General features: G+C 52.6%; 1 protein-coding gene across 1 annotated transcript in view; it reads left to right on the plus strand.

Annotated features, from left to right (window-relative positions):
* The window catches only part of ATAD3A (ATPase family AAA domain containing 3A), a 59,196-nt gene extending 46,877 nt beyond the window's left edge, over window positions 1–12,319 (plus strand). Inside the window, exon 16 of the mRNA XM_084822131.1 lies at window positions 11,818–12,319. Within this exon, the coding sequence (XP_084678257.1) occupies window positions 11,818–11,985 (168 nt within the window). The 3' untranslated portion in view covers window positions 11,986–12,319. The remainder of the gene's footprint in view (window positions 1–11,817) is intronic.
* Window positions 12,320–21,968: the final 9,649 nt, after the last annotated feature.

The raw sequence follows: 21,968 nt of genomic DNA on the forward strand, positions 1-21,968 counted from the left end.
GCATATCACTTCTGACTGTCTCCAACTCTTGACTGATAATACAAAATGGCCGCCGACTGTCTCTTCAGGAGCTTCAGCAGAAAGGTGCTGTCAGATCTAGTCAACAGTCTGAGTTGAGGCAGGAGTCAAGGGACAAGCCGGTAATTGGGCCTGAAGAGTCAGAACCAAACCAGGAGGCAGGGTTGAGGAGCAAGTGAGAAGTCAGGACCAAAGAACAACCCAAGCTCAAGAAGATCTTGTTGTTCAAGCAAGGCCCAACCGCATCAGGAAGCCCTTTTATACTCCTTGCTGCCCAGGAGAATCCAATGGACAAACAGGGTGGGCGGAGTCAGTCCGGGGCCTGAGGACACCTCACGGCGAAGGCAGCCACATGCATTTCAGCGGTTCACCACATGGGACAGTCACACACTGATCCAGCAGCTTCTAACAGGGATGCAGAACCTTGGTTCCCTCGCTAGCCACGCCCCTTTCCCTCAGCCACCAATCATTGGCGGCTTCCTGGTTTTTGTGCATTTTTTTCCATTCTGAAAGGTTGAAATGCCTCTCCTAAGGCTTAAGATACAGGCAGTAAGAGCTTTAAGCTACAATGTGCTGGCATTTCTGGCCCCGCCCTTTTTGCCTTTGGCCACACCCACCACTGGCATGCAGCCCCCGAGGGCATCTCTGAAATGGAATGCAGCCCTCAGGCTGAAAAAGTTCTGCACCCTTGTTCTACCCCACCAAAGGCCAGCGGAAATGGAAGTGTGGAGGGGGCTTGTAGACACTAGGCAAAGCCAGCGTGCTTGCTGAGCGACCCGCGTTGCTGATTCTCATGAGAAATCTTGCTCTTTGCTGTTCTAACCATTCTGTGGAACATGCAAGCTTGCACACTTGCTTGCCCCCACCTAAGCTGGCCTGATAAAATGCAGCATTTGAGCTGCCTTAGCGCATTCAGCCCCCAGGGACCGATAAGGCAGCAGCGAAGCGGCCGCTGGGCTCCTTTCCAGAGATCCTCAGGCTGCGTCATTTCTCATGAAGCTCCCCTTCCCTTCTCCTCTCCTTCATCGCAGCACGGAGCCCGCCGCTTGTTGGTGTTGGCCGTGGGGGGCCCAGGGAGCTGCTTTTTCAAACATGCCCCCCTCCCTGCTTTGCATTCCGAGTAACGTTTTCTCATTAAAACCTCATTCAGCAGCCACAAGCCACAGCATGCTCTCGTGGCGGCAGAGCGGAGCCTCTTGCGTCTGGGAGCCTGCAGTAGTTCTGCTTGGCCGGCTCTCCAGCTGGGCAGTGAGTTTGCAGTGGTCAGAGGCTCTGCCTCCAAGCAGTGCAGGTCACGAGCACGTGCACTCCCGGATACTGACCCACACGTGCGTGAGCGCACACATATTCATTCATTCTCTCTCTCTCTCTCTCACTCACTAACATACACACACACACACACCCCTACCTCATATTCACTCTCTCTTGCTCACACTCACACACCCCTCTCTCTCGCTCACACACCCCTCTCTCTCTCGCTCACACACCCCTCTCTCTCTCGCTCACACACCCCTCTCTCTCTTGCTTAAATGCACCTCTCTCTTGCTCACATGCACCTCTCTCTTGCTCACATGCATACGCATACACCTCTCTCTCATACACCCCTCTCTCTCTTTCTCACACTCACACACCCCTCTCTCTCTTGCTCACACTCACACACCCCTCTCTCTCTTGCTCTCTCTCACACACCCCTCTCTCTCGCTTACACACCCCTCTCTCGCTCATATGCACCTCTCTCTTGCTCACATGCATACGCATACACCTCTCTCTCATACATCCCTCTCTCTCTTGCTCACACACCTCTCTCTCTCTTGCTCACACTCACACACCCCTCTCTCTCTTGCTCACACTCACACACCCCCCTCTCTCTTGCTCACACTCACACACCCCTCTCTCTCTTGCTCACACTCACACACCCCTCTCTCTCTTGCTCACACTCACACACACCTCTCTGTTGCTCACACCCACACACCTCTTGTTCACACCACGCTCTCTCTCTGTCTCTTTCTGTCTCTCTCTGTCTTTGAGATTTAGGCCTCTATTTTTTCATGAGCAAAGTATTTCAGGTCTTCTGTAACAGACTTCAGGCTTGCGGGATCTACTTTGTTATTGGAACCCCAGATGGTTGGGAGGGGTTGTAGAGCTAGATACAAATTGGTGGCTCAGCAGGCAGAGCCAGTTACCTACTTCATCTACTTCCAAGACATACACTGGGAAGCTGTTCCTATATACCAGTCCGGCATATATATACCAGTACATAGCCGCATCTGAGCCGCACAGTCGAGGAGTTGGAGCCCAGCCCTAACTCTGTACCCCTCTCTAACTAGCAGGAACAGTAAACTCTGCAAAATGCAGTTCCGTTTTATATGGTTTTGAGTTGTGCCATTTTGACAGGTTGCAGGAGGCATCTTTCCTTGCTGCCAGATGGCGTTGTTGAGAATTTGTGGCTTGCTGCTTTGATTTTTTTTTCTTTTTTTCAATCTAGGAGTGTGGTTTTAATCCATATTGTCATGGAGGTTGTATAGCTGTGTCTGAGCTGTACCACTTCAGACTGGAGGCGGGGGCCTCGCATGTTTGAATGCCCCTCCATATTTTTTAAAAAATCCTTCTACAGAGTAAACTAGATGTCCAGGAACAAGGTTCTAGTCTAGCCTTTTCTCTGACATACTTGCTTTCTATAGGCAGGAATATGTTTTGTCTTGTGAGCATAGATTGAAGTGGTAACACCCAAGCATGGGTTGACCGTCTCAGTTACAACTAGGCCAAAATCTGATTTAATTAAATGTGTGCTGTTTTTAGACTGTAACATAACTACGTACGCTCCATGCTTACAATTACAATTCTGCACCTAGGCATTCCAAATCTTGGTGCAAATATGCATATTTTTCTCACGTTTTGCATAATTTGTGGACATCTTTTCCTGTTTTGCATAATTTATCCTAGTTTTACTAGTCAGGGGACTGGCAAAGGAGCTCCCCGCCCCCAACACACGCACACAGCTTGTGAGATTTCACGTGATTCCAAGCATATCATTGCAGTCATAAGGACTAGAATCTTACATTTGAAAAGAACAGAAAGCCAAGATTCCCCTCAGCTGGAATTCTGTGCTCAGCACTATGTTCTGTGGGTTTTTTCTGTGATCTTGTAGAACTGCCCACACACACAAACGCCTGAGCTGCAGGGTTCCCAAACCTTTTGCACCTTAGCGTTTTTTTAAATGTCATGGGGGCACCACACAACGGCCGTCATGGGACATGGCTAGTCACAATGTCGGGAGTCTGGCTTCTCTGTTTCTCACCATCCCCAAATGCCCCGTCCACTGTAGTGTCGAGACAAAATAACCCTCCCAAATTCACCCTATTCACAGGCACAGGAAACGGTGGGATACTTTGTTTTTTGGGTGGGCAATTCTTGAGGAATTTCTGGCAGGGGGCAGGCTTTGGCAGCAGTGTTGTCATTCCAGGGGCATTCTGGGAGAGAAAAATGGTAGCCAGCCATCATGAGGCACCCCAGTGTCACCACAGGCAGTGGCAGAATTTATTTTTTTTTAAAGACATTACCGCCACTACCACTTACCAGTGATATGTGGGCCCTTTGCAATACTCTTTGAGAAATCCCCCGAAAGACATCCCAGTTTGGGGGCAGTCCTTTTTGTACCCTCTCTCACTCAGAAAAATGTGTGCCGAAAGTTCAAACGGTTTCGGCTCAGCTCTGCAAACTCCCCCTGAGCCTTAAGGGGAGGTGGGCCAGTAACCGAATAAAAACCTGACTGGCTTTGCAGGTCTGGAGAAAGCGCCAGGGATGGACAGCACTGGGAAACGGAGAGCGCGAGGGGGCGGCGTCGGCGTCTCCTTTTTCCCCTCCATGCGCTTGTGTTTTACGGGCCGCTAAACAGCAGCTGTGGCAGGCTAGGTGCGTTCCTGCCCGTCCTCCAAACAGCCTTGACACAAATGGACATCTTGCGGCAGTATTTTAAGACTTCTTTCCCCCCAGTCGTGCCACTCTTCCCTCCCCTTCCCGGTCAGCCCCGGGAAAGCATTGCAACGCTCTGAAAAAGAAGTCTTTAATTGGCAGGCAAAGTTCACAGCCTCTTTAGCCCACGCTTCGGAACGTAAAAAAAAGGCGGCCATTTCTTCCTCCCGGAGCCAAGCTGCTTAATGGGAGCAATTTCTCCACCGCTTTTGGTCTCTTGCGTGGCGCACCTTCGAACTAATCCCGAGGGGGAGGCTTAATTGCTGCTTACGCCTGCTGCCTAATTTGCCTCCAATTCATAGTTCTAATTCCTTTTAATTAGTTTTCTTCCACCCCCTCCACCATCAACAACCCCCCCCCGTTCCAGCACTAACCCCCACTTCTCTCTTGCTCTCTCTCTCCCTCCCTCCCCACATCAGACATCAGAAACTTCCACACACAGCCACACAAAAGTCGTCTGGCCATTCGTGCTTAACCAAAAACTCAGTGTAGTGTACTGGGTTGGTAGGGCAGGGGCGGGGAACCAAATGTTGGACTGCAGCTCCCATCATTCCTGACCTTTGCTGGGGCTGATGGGAGTCCAGAAACGTCTGAAGAACCACAGCTTCCCCATGCCTTGGTTCGGCTAGGAGTGCTTCAAATCCTCCTTCCAGCCGTGAAATGCACTGGGTGACCTTGGGCCGGTCACCCACTCTCTCCGCCTCACCGTACCTCGCAGGGTTGTTCTGGGGATGCAAGTGGCGAGGGGAGCGCCACGGGCAGCATCCAGCTGTGCCATCCTGTTAGCGCGCATGACGTTGCGTGAGTGGAAACTCATTCTTGTGCAGGCATAATAGGCAACCGCTTGGGCGATGGAAGGATTCAGCGGAGCTCCACTAGCGCCCCTTGAGTTTGCGGAGTGACACCGTCAGATACTTCCCCATGTACACATGCCCCTCCCCCCCACACACACACACATGAGCTCCCCTGCAGAAGGAAACATGGGATAAATATATAATAAACCCAAGTCTCTGTGCTTACAATCTCTTACAGCATCCTTGCCCAACCTGTGGTGTTGCAGATAGTTTGGACTACTCCCATCCTGACCATTTGCCATGCTGGGTATGGATGATGGGAGTTGAAGTCAAAACATCTGGAGGGCACAGGTTGGGGAAAGCTGTCTTACATCTAAGAAGCAAATTATCTGGTGCTCTGCGTCCTAAAGTTCTGCACCGATAAAAGCAGAACACGCTGGTACCCTTTTCTCAGCGATACAACTTAAGTCAGACCCTCAGTCCATCTAGGCTAGTATTGTCAACACTGACTGGCAGCAGCAGCTGTCCACGGTTTCAGGCAGGGGACTTTCCCAGCCAACCCTGGATGCTGGGGATTGAAGCCGGGACCTTTTGCATCCAAAGCAGAGGCTCTGCTGCTGAACTAAGGCTCTCCACCACCACCACACACCCCCTTCATGTTTACTATTCTGCTCATGATCCAGAGAGGCAGGGAGCTATGAGAGCAGTCCCTCTGGCCCGAGATCTTACTTTGAGACATCCCCTCTAGCTTCCAAAACATCAGCCTGGCAGACACCTTAACCTTTCCTACCTATGATTATCATTCTATCTTCGTAATTTCTCCTCCAAGCTTCTCTCCCATGGGCAATGAGGACTAGAAACCTGCTTCAAGAAAGGAAAGAGGGAACAATGAGATGATGGGGACTTCGGGGCTCTGAGGCCAGCGCCACATACTCCAGGGGCAGAGGACCAGTGGCCCTCCAGATTACATTAGACTCCAACTCTTATCAGCCCCAGCCAATGTGGCCAGTGGCCAGGGATGATGGGTGTGGAGTCCCACAACATCTGGAGGGCCAGAGGTTCCCCAACCCTGACATACCATGTGCCGCCTGTCCTTGAGCTGGTGCCCTCCAGGTGTGTGTTTGGTTCAGGCCCCTTCGTCGGCGACCAGCACAGGGACCAAGCAGGGGGGAGCGGGGATCACTTCTTCCCTCCTCCACCAGTCCTTGTCATAGAAGGCAGTTTTCTTGACTAGCATGCTAAGAGGCGGGCGGCCTGTGTTTCCACGCTGGCCGTGGAGGAGGCAGCTTCCCTTCTTCTGCAGCTAGCCGAGAAATGCAGCTACTAAGCCAGCTACTAAAAAAGAGGTTGCAGCCTGGTCATCTTTGTGGGCGTCTTTCCAGGACCGCTATTCTCACTTCCCTGGGACTAAGCCCGCGGAACTCAATGGCCCTTACTTCTGAGTAGACATGCCGAGTGTTGTGCTGTACACAAACGTGCAAACGACCCTAAACTTGAATAAAGACACATGTGTGCAACTTTAAATTCAGTGCCGTGAGTACATTTTGCTGCAAGAAAAGCTGGATTCTGCGACCTGTATAAAACCCAGCAAATTGAGCTGGGCCTGCGTGTATTTCCCGTCATTCTCCTGGTCCTCGGGAAGAGCAAGGAGCGATCTGCAGCCCAAAGCCCGCCTTCTGATCATTTATTCAGCCGTCTTGCTCTCTCTTCAGCAGACTTCACCCCTGTACAGCCTCGCATTTCTTCCCGCTCTAGCAACCATCTTTATTTTTTAAATGGGCGCTGAGCCCCCATGGTGGGGCTTCTCCTCCCCACCCCCGCATTTTGTGTGGGATCAAGGAACACAGACAATTCCCACGGGTTTCTAGAGGATACCGGCAGATTCTCTTTCCCCAACCTCAGCCCTCCAGTTGAGTTGGACTGCAAGCTTCAGAGGGACTCCAGAGGCTGCCTTAGACTGAGTCAGAGCCTTGGTCCATCTAGCCCAGGATTGTCGACACTGACTGGCAGCAGCTCTCCTGGGTTTCAGGCAGGATTCTTTTCCAGCCCTACCTGGAGATGGTGGGAGTCAAACCTGGGTCCTGCTGCATGCAAAGCAGATGCCCTTCCAGTGAGCCATGGCCCCTTCCTTTACGTCTGAAGCCCTGACTGAAAGATGTTCGCACCAGTGCCGGGGAGATGGTGTGAGCATACTTCAAAAGAAAAAGGGATGGTTCGGGGTGGGGTGGGGCAGGGTGTTGCTGCATTAATTTTTAGAGGCTGGGAATTTTGTCCCGCCTTAAAGGGCACCTTGTTTTAAAAAGTCTTAAATTAATTTTTAAAACAATCAAGTTTCCTAAGAACATACATACTGCCCCATCACTTGCTGCTCTCTGCGTGGTCGCCCCCAGGGTGTTGCCCCAGGACTTCAGCCCCAAAGTCAAGCCCTAGCAGCACCGGCTAGCAGTGTCCATTGATAATCTGAGGGGTAATGAGTTTTGCTGGGGACAATGGCTCAGCCTGAGAGAAAGAGGTCTGCATTCCCCACAAAGAATGCAATTGACTTGATGCTTAATCCCACAGATTGCATAGACCTTTTTTAAAAAAAGAGTTGGAAGGGATCTTAGAGGTCATCTAGGCCATCCCCCTGCTCAGTGCAATTCATAGCAACATAGGGAGGTGCCTTATCCTGAGCAGACCCTTGGTCCACCTAGTCCAGTATGGTCAACACTGACTGGCAGCAGCGGCTCTCCAGGGTTTCAGGCAGGGTTCTTTGTCTGGAGATGACAGGATTTGAACCCAGGACCTTCTGCATGAAAAGCAGGTGCTCTGTCGCTGAGCTACATCCCCTCCCCCTCCCTTCAACGTATCACTCCTCCTAACTGCAAACTGGGGAAGGCTGTTCTTAAGCGTGAGACATCTGACCTTTTCTTAAGCAATCGCTTTTCTTTTATTTATCCGAAATCTCGACGCCCCACCTTTCCACGACTCAGAGCGCTTACCTTTTGGCTGGCTTATACACATGTGTTTCAGCTTTGGGAACCCACAAGGCAGTATGTTCCCTTCTGGAGTCCCCAGGCTCAAAATGGCTTTGGGATACTTTTCTTTCTGAAGTTCCAGGTTGAAAAATAGTAGCCAGCATGCGTTTTAACCGAATGCTGCAGGGAAGGTGCTTTGTTTAAAGCGCTGTAGAGAAAGAAAAGGAAGTGAGGCAGATGCGCGGCGTGTGCGCACGCAGGGGGAATGGCACAAGGAGAGAGGATTTGGCTGCTACGTTCAGGGAGGTCGGAAGCATATGTGCCGGGGCTGAGAGACTGGCCTTTGCACTGGGACCCTGCCCCTGCCCTTCAGCCCCATGGCCACGTCTGTTTTGCTGCACACACCGGCTCCCGGCACTGGGTATTATGTAAATGAAATACACGTTTGCATGAAGTGACCTCATCTGCATAAGAGGCTGGGGAGAACTGGAAGAAGATCCAGCATAATAAGAAGGAGGCTTTTGACACTGAAGAGTAGCAATGGGGGAGCCGGCATGGCATAGAGAAGGGGTGTCCAACCTCTTTCCACCCTGGGGCCGGATTCCATGTCAGAGAAGCTCTCGGAGGCTGTATTCCAGTGGACAGAGGCCTAACGTTTCCAAGGTTTTTCTTTAAACTATTTTTAGGGGAGGGGGCAGGGAGGGGAGAGCTTTGTGGGCGCCGCTGGAGCTCCCCGTGGGCGCCACGGTGGACCCCTGCTTCATACATGCCAGTTGTCTGCTGCTTTGCAAATTCAGGCCAAACACTCGAGACTTTTATATATCTACGGCACAATCTGTCCCACGGGGGCACTGGAAAGGTTCAGGATGTGCTCTTGGGGCAGAAGGGTTCCACTGTTCTCCCTGAGAATCTCAGTTTACGCTGGTTAGAGATGCAAGTTTCTGGACCTTATGAGTTTGCAAGAAGACACTTGGAAGTTGGCAAGCAAGGCCTGGCGGATCTCAGAAGCTAAATGACTGGCTAAGTGAGGTGTCCTGTGGTAGTGTGAGTGGAGGGGGGCTTGAGTGCCCCCATGTAGTTCTTTGCCCCTCCTGATAAGGACTAGCAAGGCCAGAATAAATACGCAAATGAGAAATATTATGCAAATCTGCGTAATTTGCACACTTTGTACAGGTTGAAGTAAAATGCACAGCAGAGTGATTTTTAAAAAAATCTTCGTTGCCTTGTACAGAAGGTGGTTCGGGGCAGGCAACATGGAGCCTGGGAGCATCAACGCAACACCCCCCGACACCTTTCTTGGCCAAAGTTACCCTTCCCCTCCGACTTTTAACAAAAAGGGGAACATGCTTTGCTGTGAAATAGGTTTCTGTTGGTGCTGAAAACTGGGTTCAAATGGGTTGTTCCGTGTGTTTTGCTCAGTCCCCAACTCTGCCTCGTACTCTGTCTTTGGGACAGGTTCCTTGTCCTTTGCCACTCCTGTGGCAACCATTTAGCAATGGTGCCTGGGACACTTCCTCCAATTGCCAAATGTGCCCACAGCCCAAAAAGGTTACCTACTCCTGGTGTAAAGGAATTGGTGTCCAATGGAGCACATAGCTGTGGCGGTTTGGTGTCCCTACAGTTGCCCTATGTGTGGGCACATTATCCGTTATTGTTGTTGTAAGAACTCCGTTATTGTTGATCGGTTAATTTTCTTAGGGGCAAAGTTTCTAGCCCTCATGATCGGAATGATAAAGTGGGGTGGGAGGAGAGTGTGAAAATCTCAAAGTGAGCAGAGACTGGTCTGCCAGTTCTCGCCGAGAAAACAGGTTACAGCCCCGTCTGACAAGGCACTCACCTCCCACCAAGGCCCAAGTGTTTCATTTTTTGACGAGGGAGAGCTTCTCCGGCGAGAGGGCAGCTGCTTTCTCGCACTCGCCTTCCTGACAGCCGGGGCCCCAGGCAGGTCTATTTTTAGAAAGTCATTGAGAGAACCAGCCAAGCGTGAAACACACTGCCCCAGCTGGAGCCTCGGCAATAAAAAAATGTGTCGGCGGCATGCGCTGGAGGGGTGGAGCCGGCTTCTTCGTGACCCTCCCCTCCCCAAAAGGCCACGCCGAAGGGAAAGCACACGCGACGTGCCTTCTCCAAGCGCTGGATCTTCCCGACGCCCCGTGAGCAAGCACCCATGTTCACAGCTCCGGCAGGCATCGGGGGGCATGCTTGAACAGCCCCGAGAAATCGGGGGCTGCAATCCCCGGGCATCCTCAGCAGGCAACTGCGCAGCAAAGTGCTCTCACGAGGCAAGGGCACCTAAGCCTCATCAGGCTGTGAAGCGCTCAAGTCTACAAAAATTAAAATTCTACACATGGGGCCTGCAACGCAAGCTTGCAGCATACCGTGCTCACGGTCAGGGTGCCAGCCAGCCAGTTTCCACGTTACTCCATTCCGTTGTCCCTCCCCCCGGGTTTCCGGGTTTCTGCCCTAAGGATCTGTCAGTGTTCCATACCCGCTGAGCGTGCTTGGTCCCTTGTCGCACTCTTTTTGGGGTGTCCCCCCTCTTTTAGGACTCGTTTTTCAAAAAGGCTCCTTGTACTATACTTCTGCAAACCTGGGTGTTCCTCAAAGCCTGCAGATGCCTCCCTCTTGTGTGTGTGTGGGGGTGCTGTTTTGGCTAAAGGCTGGCACTGAGAATTGAGTTCGCTGTTACAGATCAGCCTTCCCCAACCCTCCAGAGGTGCTGGGCTACAACTCCCATCATCCCCAGCCGGCATGGCCATTGGAGTTGGAAGCCCAACAGCTCTCTGGAGGCCCCAGGTTGGGAAATGCTGATAGATGGGATCAGTGGAGACTGGTGGCTCTGATGTCAGTGAATCCGCTCCGCGTTTCAGCCTGTACTCTAAAGGATCAAAGGGCTGGATGTGCCTGTTCTCGGGAGCTAAGCAGGGTCAGCCCTGCTTAGTACTTGGAGGGGAGACCGCCTGGGAATCAGGCTTCCTGCATTGAGCAGGGGGTTGGACCCGATGGTCTCGTAGGCCCCTTCCAACCTGATGATTCTATGATGTTGAGCAAAGGGCTGGATGCGCCCAATCTCATCTGATCCCGGAAGCTAAGCAGGGTCAGCCCTGGTTAGTACTTGGATGGGAGACCACCTGGGAATCAGGCTTCCTGCACTGAGCAGGGGATTGGACTCGATGGTCTTGTGGGCCCCTTCCCACCCTATGGTTCTGTGAGCTTTCCAAGGTGCTGACCCCTGGATTCCAAATAGGTTCAGCACCTTAGATAGCTCCTTTAGACTTCTGACTGAAACCCAGAGTGCATTCACCCAGCCTCCACTGGGTGGGCAGGACCAATGACAAAAGGGGCTGGGCCAAAAAAAAACCCCAAATGCCAGCATATTTTAGGTTAAAGCTCTTACTGCCAGTAAATAAGCCTTAGGAGAAGTAGTTTATTCCCTGTTCTTTAATGGGGAATAAACTGCACAGGAGCCAGGAAAGCACCATGTGATCAATAGCAGGGGGAAAGGGAGCAAGGCCCAGGAAAGTGGCATGGGGCCTTTTGGTGAGCCCCCGGAGGGCCGCGTCTGCCCCCCCCGGAGGGCCGCGTCTGCCCCCCCCGGAGGGCCGCGTCTGCCCCCCCCGGAGGGCCGCGTCTGCCCCCCCCGGAGGGCCGCGTCTGCCCCCCCCGGAGGGCCGCGTCTGCCCCCCCCGGAGGGCCGTGTCTGCCCCCCCCGGAGGGCCGTGTCTGCCCCCCCCGGAGGGCCGTGTCTGCCCCCCCGGGTCTGAGGTCCCCCCCTGCTGTACAGTGTGGCAGGAAACCATTGTCTCTCTTCAAGCCTGACAGAACAGAATCAAAGATCTTGATGAATTCTGCTTTGACACATTCACACTGGAGTCTCCGTTTGGAAATGCCTTTATTGGGGAAGGGCAGCTTTTCAGGCCAGCATTGGACAATCCTGGGACCAAAAAAATGAGGTGAACCTCAAAGGGGGTTGAAAAGCCTGTTCTTTGCCATGCTCTGGGAAAGTTTGTTTTGGGGGCCTGGGGCCTTTCGAGCAACCTCAAACAGGAGTTTTTAATTTCCTCTTCCCTCTTCAGGCTGCAGCGTACGCCTCGGAGGATGGCGTGCTCACGGAGGCCATGATAGACGCCCGGGTGGCCGACGCCGTCCAACAGCACAAACAGAAAATGGAGTGGCTAAAAGCCGAGGGCGTGGAACCAGGAAAGAGCCGCCCGTTGCCTCTTGCTCTAGGGAAGTCCGTATGAGATACCTTCCTGGCTGGCGGGACGGGGGGCGGTGAGAAAGCGAAGACGAAGAGGAAGAAAACATGGCAGACCATTGTACGCTGAAGCAAAGGATGATGGGGAGGTGTTCTATTGCCTGGGGGCCACAGTCTCACTGGAATCATGTCAAGGAAAACACGGACGTCTTGCTGGTGGAGGGAGGGCCAAGGTTCCATGCATTGGAATCCGCTTTCTCAGTTTTTATATCTCAGGATGACACCTGGAATAATTGTGTGCACGTGCGTGTCTGTGTCTGTATCAAAGCAGGTGAAAATCCATTAAAAGAGTTCCATTGCCAAATGGAATCACTACGTCTCCCTGTCTCAGGTCTATATTTCTTCTGAACGTGACTGCCGTAAGCCCCCTCATTGTAGAGGAGCGTTGGTTCCTTTGGCACAAGAGGGGCTTTTTCACTGAATCGTTGTTTTAAATCCGTTTGTCACTCCAGAGCTGAGGTGTTGAACCTTTTTCAGCTTGAAGACTATATTCAGTTCAGATTAGCTCTCGGGGCCCACATTCCAGTGGTACAGCCCTGTCTAAAGTGGTACAGCCCAGATATAAGTTGATCACAGCCATAACAACAGTGCCTATAACAGCACACATTTCCAGACTATTTTCTCTGTCTCTCTCTCATCTCTCTTTCTCAGTGATCACGTGAGAACTGGGATTTGTCCCTTCCCAGTCATGGCTGGCTGGCCCATGCTGGGAGTTGTGGGATTTTTTTCTGTCTAGAAATGCATAGGGATTGAGCCCTTAAAGAAAAATAAAAGAATTTAAAATTGCTTCTTCTAACACAGCCTTCTCCAACCTGAGTCCCTGCAGATGTTTTGGCCTGCAACTCCCATCAGTCTTGACCATTGCACATGCTGGCTGGGGGTGATGGGAGTTGTAGGCCAGCAACATCTAGTGGGTCTCAGCTTGGGGAAGGCTGTTACCTCCTCTTAGAAAAGGCATTAGAGAAGAGAATATGCCTCTTTTGAAATGATGCTTGCCACCTCTTATTTTTTTAGATGATAAAACTTTCTAAATCTGCTGTCCAGTTAACGGGGGGGGGGGGGCGGTTTCCATCACCTTTTTAAAGTTGATTGAAATGGTTTTAAACTATTAACCTTGACAGAGGAAAGGGCTAGATCTAACGGGCTGGAGGGAGCAATCCTATGGCCCCTGGATGGTGTTGGATGGGCCATCGGATAGTTTGGATTCCTTGATCTGCGGTTGGAGACGGATCCGACCCCTCCCGCACTGGCTGGCCTCCGGGTTTGGGGGCTTACGATCATCAGAGGTGCAACCCATAAGATTGAGCCCTGCGTTACAAGGGGGTAGATCTTGGTGGAACATTAGGAGAGATGTCTGGATGGGAAGAGCAGTTCACCAATGGCACACTTGCCTACAGGGGTGGTGGGCTCTCCCTCACTGTAGAACCTCACTGTAGAACCCCACCCCCTCTGAAGAACACAGAGAGGCTGCATGGGCTGGAGTGGGGTGCCCTGTGGGCCAGACTAAGACCGCAAGCTGTAGGTTTTGCACTCCTGCTTTAGGTCTTCAAGCAGAGCCTGGATAGACATCTGATGGGGATGTTCTAACTAAATTTCCTGCACCGGGCAGGGGGTTGGACTCCGATGGCCTTCAAGACCCTCTCTGGCTCCCTGATGAAATCAGCAAAACATTGCAACCCAAAAAATAACACCCTGGGGGGTCTGTCTGATGAGACAGAGCTTGACTTCTTGCCTACGCTGACAGAAGCTGGCCTGCAAATACCCTGGTTCTGTTGCTTGCTTCCTGGCTCCAGCCATAACATCTCCACCTTCCGTGATGGATCTTTTTATCTTCCAACATCACACCAAGCAAAATGCAAGCTTGTGATTGATAGCAAGGGCAAGAGGTGATATGGGAGAGAGAACCAATTAGTCTGCCTCCAAGATGTGATGCTATCCCATGTCAAAGCTGCACCGAGCCGGTATTGGTGACGACTGTCGGTGTGATGGATAAGCTCATTTTCCCGGCTACTTCTTCCCCACATTCACCAGCTGGCAAGAAATACAGTTCTAATAGGGCTGCAGAATCATAAGTCACATGTCCAGATTCAGAGACGGTATTTCTCTTCAGCACTGGGTTGCTTTCATCCTGTAACAGACTATCCTTTTGGGAGCCAACATAAAACCCTTTTTTTTTATGGGATCCAGAACAAAGCTAGGAAATTGGACCATTAGGTCAGGGGAGTGTGGGTGGAGGGGGAACCTCTTTCAAATCCTAGGGCTGAATTCAATTTCAGAGAACATCTTGGGTGCCACATTCCAGTAGTGGGCAGGGACTAATGCAAAAGGCTTTTTTCCGAATTGGCACAAACTCACATTTGCGCAAATGCGCAGTTGAATAGAATCATGGAATCATAGAACAGTAGGGTTGGAAGGGGCCTACAAGGCCATCGAGTCCAACCCCCTGCTCAGTGCAGGAATCCAAGTCAGAGCATCCCCGACAGATGGCTGTCCAGCCTCATCTCGAATATGCGCAAATTCCCCCCAAATGCGCCAGGTAGCTGTTAAAGGACCAGGTTGCTGTTAAGGCATCAATGTTTTCCATAGAGAGCTGAATCCAACTTTTCACCCAGAGCAGCCAAAGCGAGGGCATTTAATCCTACAATTCCCTCCCCTGCAATCTGAAGTGAAAATCAGTGTGGGATAATGGTTAGACGACAGGCTAGACTGTGGCCAAGTTGAGTCGTAAAGCTAATTGGCTGACTTTGAACTGAACTGACTTTGAACCTTCAGTCTAACCTACCTCGCAGGGTTGTGGTGAGGATATCATGGAAATGTCTCAGCTGTCTGGAGGAAGAACAGGATTAAAACAACGAGGTGACATCATATCGTGGTGACATCGGAATAATGAGCTCAAGTTACAGGAAGCCAGCTTCCAGCTGAACATCAGGAGAAACTTCCTGACTGTTAGAGCAATACGACAATGGAACCCATTCCCTAGGGAGGCGGTGGGCTCTCCCACACTGGAGGCGTTCAAGACGAGGCTGGACAGCCATCTGTCAGGGATGCTCTGACCTGGATTCCTGCATTGAGCACGGGGGTGGACTCGATGGTCTTAGAGGCCCCTTCCAACCCTACTATTCTATGATTCTATGAGGCTGGACAGCCATCTGTCAGGGATGCTCTGACCTGGATTCCTGCATTGAGCACGGAGGTGGACTCGATGGTCTTAGAGGCCCCTTCCAACCCTACTATTCTATGATTCTATGAGGCTGGACAGCCACCTGTCAGGGATGCTCTGACCTGGATTCCTGCATTGAGCACGGAGGTGGACTCGATGGTCTTAGAGGCCCCTTCCAACCCTACTATTCTATGATTCTATGAGGCTGGACAGCCATCTGTCAGGGATGCTCTGACCTGGATTCCTGCATTGAGCACGGAGGTGGACTCGATGGTCTTAGAGGCCCCTTCCAACCCTACTATTCTATGATTCTATGAGGCTGGACAGCCACCTGTCAGGGATGCTCTGACCTGGATTCCTGCATTGAGCACGGGGGTGGACTCGATGGTCTTAGAGGCCCCTTCCAACCCTACTATTCTATGATTCTATGAGGCTGGACAGCCATCTGTCAGGGATGCTCTGACCTGGACTCCTGCACTGAGCACGGAGGTGGACTCGATGGTCTTGGAGGCCCCTTCCAACCCTACTATTCTATGATTCTATGAGGCTGGACAGCCATCTGTCAGGGATGCTCTGACCTGGATTCCTGCACTGAGCACGGGGGTGGACTCGATGGTCTTGGAGGCCCCTTCCAACCCTACTATTCTATGATTCTATGAGGCTGGACAGCCATCTGTCAGGGATGCTCTGACCTGGATTCCTGCACTGAGCACGGGGGTGGACTCGATGGTCTTAGAGGCCCCTTCCAACCCTACTATTCTATGATTCTATGCGGCTGGACAGCCATCTGTCAGGCATGCTCTGACCTGGACTCCTGCATTGAGCACAGAGGTGGACTCGATGGTCTTAGAGGCCCCTTCCAACCCTACTATTCTATGATTCTATGAGGCTGGACAGCCACCTGTCAGGGATGCTCTGACCTGGATTCCTGCACTGAGCACGGGGGTGGACTCGATGGTCTTAGAGGCCCCTTCCAACCCTACTATTCTATGATTCTATGAGGCTGGACAGCCACCTGTCAGGGATGCTCTGACCTGGACTCCTGCATTGAGCACGGGGGTAGACTCGATGGTCTTAGAGGCCCCTTCCAACCCTACTATTCTATGATTCTATGAGGCTGGACAGCCATCTGTCAGGCATGCTCTGACCTGGACTCCTGCATTGAGCACAGAGGTGGACTCGATGGTCTTAGAGGCCCCTTCCAACCCTACTATTCTATGATTCTATGAGGCTGGACAGCCACCTGTCAGGGATGCTCTGACCTGGATTCCTGCACTGAGCACGGGGGTGGACTCGATGGTCTTAGAGGCCCCTTCCAACCCTACTATTCTATGATTCTATGAGGCTGGACAGCCACCTGTCAGGGATGCTCTGACCTGGACTCCTGCATTGAGCACGGGGGTAGACTCGATGGTCTTAGAGGCCCCTTCCAACCCTACTATTCTATGATTCTATGAGGCTGGACAGCCATCTGTCAGGCATGCTCTGACCTGGACTCCTGCATTGAGCACAGAGGTGGACTCGATGGTCTTAGAGGCCCCTTCCAACCCTACTATTCTATGATTCTATGAGGCTGGACAGCCACCTGTCAGGGATGCTCTGACCTGGACTCCTGCATTGAGCACGGGGGTGGACTCGATGGTCTTAGAGGCCCCTTCCAACCCTACTATTCTATGATTCTATGCGGCTGGACAGCCACCTGTCAGGGATGCTCTGACCTGGATTCCTGCACTGAGCACGGGGGTGGACTCGATGGTCTTAGAGGCCCCTTCCAACCCTACTATTCTATGATTCTATGAGGCTGGACAGCCACCTGTCAGGGATGCTCTGACCTGGATTCCTGCACTGAGCACGGGGGTGGACTCGATGGTCTTAGAGGCCCCTTCCAACCCTACTATTCTATGATTCTATGAGGCTGGACAGCCATCTGTCAGGCATGCTCTGACCTGGACTCCTGCATTGAGCACAGAGGTGGACTCGATGGTCTTAGAGGCCCCTTCCAACCCTACTATTCTATGATTCTATGAGGCTGGACAGCCACCTGTCAGGGATGCTCTGACCTGGATTCCTGCATTGAGCACGGGGGTGGACTCGATGGTCTTAGAGGCCCCTTCCAACCCTACTATTCTATGATTCTATGAGGCTGGACAGCCACCTGTCAGGGATGCTCTGACCTGGATTCCTGCATTGAGCACGGGGGTGGACTCGATGGTCTTAGAGGCCCCTTCCAACCCTACTATTCTATGATTCTATGAGGCTGGACAGCCACCTGTCAGGGATGCTCTGACCTGGATTCCTGCATTGAGCACGGGGGTGGACTCGATGGTCTTAGAGGCCCCTTCCAACCCTACTATTCTATGATTCTATGAGGCTGGACAGCCACCTGTCAGGGATGCTCTGACCTGGATTCCTGCACTGAGCACGGGGGTGGACTCGATGGTCTTAGAGGCCCCTTCCAACCCTACTATTCTATGATTCTATGAGGCTGGACAGCCACCTGTCAGGGATGCTCTGACCTGGATTCCTGCACTGAGCACGGGGGTGGACTCGATGGTCTTAGAGGCCCCTTCCAACCCTACTATTCTATGATTCTATGAGGCTGGACAGCCACCTGTCAGGGATGCTCTGACCTGGATTCCTGCATTGAGCACGGGGGTGGACTCGATGGTCTTAGAGGCCCCTTCCAACCCTACTATTCTATGATTCTATGAGGCTGGACAGCCACCTGTCAGGGATGCTCTGACCTGGATTCCTGCACTGAGCACGGGGGTGGACTCGATGGTCTTAGAGGCCCCTTCCAACCCTACTATTCTATGATTCTATGAGGCTGGACAGCCACCTGTCAGGGATGCTCTGACCTGGATTCCTGCATTGAGCACGGGGGTGGACTCGATGGTCTTAGAGGCCCCTTCCAACCCTACTATTCTATGATTCTATGAGGCTGGACAGCCACCTGTCAGGGATGCTCTGACCTGGATTCCTGCACTGAGCACGGGGGTGGACTTGATGGTCTTAGAGGCCCCTTCCAACCCTACTATTCTATGATTCTATGAGGCTGGACAGCCACCTGTCAGGGATGCTCTGACCTGTATTCCTGCACTGAGCACGGGGGTGGACTCGATGGTCTTAGAGGCCCCTTCCAACCCTACTATTCTATGATTCTATGCGGCTGGACAGCCACCTGTCAGGGATGCTCTGACCTGGATTCCTGCACTGAGCACGGGGGTGGACTCGATGGTCTTAGAGGCCCCTTCCAACCCTACTATTCTATGATTCTATGCGGCTGGACAGCCACCTGTCAGGGATGCTCTGACCTGGATTCCTGCACTGAGCACGGGGGTGGACTCGATGGTCTTAGAGGCCCCTTCCAACCCTACTATTCTATGATTCTATGAGGCTGGACAGCCACCTGTCAGGGATGCTCTGACCTGGATTCCTGCACTGAGCACGGGGGTGGACTCGATGGTCTTAGAGGCCCCTTCCAACCCTACTATTCTATGATTCTATGAGGCTGGACAGCCACCTGTCAGGGATGCTCTGACCTGGATTCCTGCATTGAGCACGGGGGTGGACTCGATGGTCTTAGAGGCCCCTTCCAACCCTACTATTCTATGATTCTATGCGGCTGGACAGCCACCTGTCAGGGATGCTCTGACCTGGATTCCTGCACTGAGCACGGGGGTGGACTTGATGGTCTTAGAGGCCCCTTCCAACCCTACTATTCTATGATTCTATGAGGCTGGACAGCCATCTGTCAGGGATGCTCTGACCTGTATTCCTGCACTGAGCACGGGGGTGGACTCGATGGTCTTAGAGGCCCCTTCCAACCCTACTATTCTATGATTCTATGAGGCTGGACAGCCACCTGTCAGGGATGCTCTGACCTGTATTCCTGCACTGAGCACGGGGGTGGACTCGATGGTCTTAGAGGCCCCTTCCAACCCTACTATTCTATGATTCTATGCGGCTGGACAGCCACCTGTCAGGGATGCTCTGACCTGGACTCCTGCATTGAGCACAGAGGTGGACTCGATGGTCTTAGAGGCCCCTTCCAACCCTACTATTCTATGATTCTATGAGGCTGGACAGCCACCTGTCAGGGATGCTCTGACCTGGATTCCTGCACTGAGCACGGGGGTGGACTCGATGGTCTTAGAGGCCCCTTCCAACCCTACTATTCTATGATTCTATGAGGCTGGACAGCCACCTGTCAGGGATGCTCTGACCTGGACTCCTGCATTGAGCACGGGGGTAGACTCGATGGTCTTAGAGGCCCCTTCCAACCCTACTATTCTATGATTCTATGAGGCTGGACAGCCATCTGTCAGGCATGCTCTGACCTGGACTCCTGCATTGAGCACAGAGGTGGACTCGATGGTCTTAGAGGCCCCTTCCAACCCTACTATTCTATGATTCTATGAGGCTGGACAGCCACCTGTCAGGGATGCTCTGACCTGGATTCCTGCACTGAGCACGGGGGTGGACTCGATGGTCTTAGAGGCCCCTTCCAACCCTACTATTCTATGATTCTATGAGGCTGGACAGCCACCTGTCAGGGATGCTCTGACCTGGACTCCTGCATTGAGCACGGGGGTAGACTCGATGGTCTTAGAGGCCCCTTCCAACCCTACTATTCTATGATTCTATGAGGCTGGACAGCCATCTGTCAGGCATGCTCTGACCTGGACTCCTGCATTGAGCACAGAGGTGGACTCGATGGTCTTAGAGGCCCCTTCCAACCCTACTATTCTATGATTCTATGAGGCTGGACAGCCACCTGTCAGGGATGCTCTGACCTGGACTCCTGCATTGAGCACGGGGGTGGACTCGATGGTCTTAGAGGCCCCTTCCAACCCTACTATTCTATGATTCTATGCGGCTGGACAGCCACCTGTCAGGGATGCTCTGACCTGGATTCCTGCACTGAGCACGGGGGTGGACTCGATGGTCTTAGAGGCCCCTTCCAACCCTACTATTCTATGATTCTATGAGGCTGGACAGCCATCTGTCAGGCATGCTCTGACCTGGACTCCTGCATTGAGCACAGAGGTGGACTCGATGGTCTTAGAGGCCCCTTCCAACCCTACTATTCTATGATTCTATGAGGCTGGACAGCCACCTGTCAGGGATGCTCTGACCTGGATTCCTGCATTGAGCACGGGGGTGGACTCGATGGTCTTAGAGGCCCCTTCCAACCCTACTATTCTATGATTCTATGAGGCTGGACAGCCACCTGTCAGGGATGCTCTGACCTGGATTCCTGCATTGAGCACGGGGGTGGACTCGATGGTCTTAGAGGCCCCTTCCAACCCTACTATTCTATGATTCTATGAGGCTGGACAGCCACCTGTCAGGGATGCTCTGACCTGGATTCCTGCATTGAGCACGGGGGTGGACTCGATGGTCTTAGAGGCCCCTTCCAACCCTACTATTCTATGATTCTATGAGGCTGGACAGCCACCTGTCAGGGATGCTCTGACCTGGATTCCTGCACTGAGCACGGGGGTGGACTCGATGGTCTTAGAGGCCCCTTCCAACCCTACTATTCTATGATTCTATGAGGCTGGACAGCCACCTGTCAGGGATGCTCTGACCTGGATTCCTGCACTGAGCACGGGGGTGGACTCGATGGTCTTAGAGGCCCCTTCCAACCCTACTATTCTATGATTCTATGAGGCTGGACAGCCACCTGTCAGGGATGCTCTGACCTGGATTCCTGCATTGAGCACGGGGGTGGACTCGATGGTCTTAGAGGCCCCTTCCAACCCTACTATTCTATGATTCTATGAGGCTGGACAGCCACCTGTCAGGGATGCTCTGACCTGGATTCCTGCACTGAGCACGGGGGTGGACTCGATGGTCTTAGAGGCCCCTTCCAACCCTACTATTCTATGATTCTATGAGGCTGGACAGCCACCTGTCAGGGATGCTCTGACCTGGATTCCTGCATTGAGCACGGGGGTGGACTCGATGGTCTTAGAGGCCCCTTCCAACCCTACTATTCTATGATTCTATGCGGCTGGACAGCCACCTGTCAGGGATGCTCTGACCTGGATTCCTGCACTGAGCACGGGGGTGGACTCGATGGTCTTAGAGGCCCCTTCCAACCCTACTATTCTATGATTCTATGAGGCTGGACAGCCACCTGTCAGGGATGCTCTGACCTGTATTCCTGCACTGAGCACGGGGGTGGACTCGATGGTCTTAGAGGCCCCTTCCAACCCTACTATTCTATGATTCTATGCGGCTGGACAGCCACCTGTCAGGGATGCTCTGACCTGGATTCCTGCACTGAGCACGGGGGTGGACTCGATGGTCTTAGAGGCCCCTTCCAACCCTACTATTCTATGATTCTATGCGGCTGGACAGCCACCTGTCAGGGATGCTCTGACCTGGATTCCTGCACTGAGCACGGGGGTGGACTCGATGGTCTTAGAGGCCCCTTCCAACCCTACTATTCTATGATTCTATGAGGCTGGACAGCCACCTGTCAGGGATGCTCTGACCTGGATTCCTGCACTGAGCACGGGGGTGGACTCGATGGTCTTAGAGGCCCCTTCCAACCCTACTATTCTATGATTCTATGAGGCTGGACAGCCACCTGTCAGGGATGCTCTGACCTGTATTCCTGCACTGAGCACGGGGGTGGACTCGATGGTCTTAGAGGCCCCTTCCAACCCTACTATTCTATGATTCTATGCGGCTGGACAGCCACCTGTCAGGGATGCTCTGACCTGGATTCCTGCACTGAGCACGGGGGTGGACTCGATGGTCTTAGAGGCCCCTTCCAACCCTACTATTCTATGATT

Source organism: Heloderma suspectum, chromosome 15, assembly GCF_057233095.1.
Source record: "Heloderma suspectum isolate Gila_16-S chromosome 15, 16-S_ref, whole genome shotgun sequence".
Classification (NCBI taxonomy): Eukaryota; Metazoa; Chordata; class Lepidosauria; order Squamata; family Helodermatidae; genus Heloderma; species Heloderma suspectum.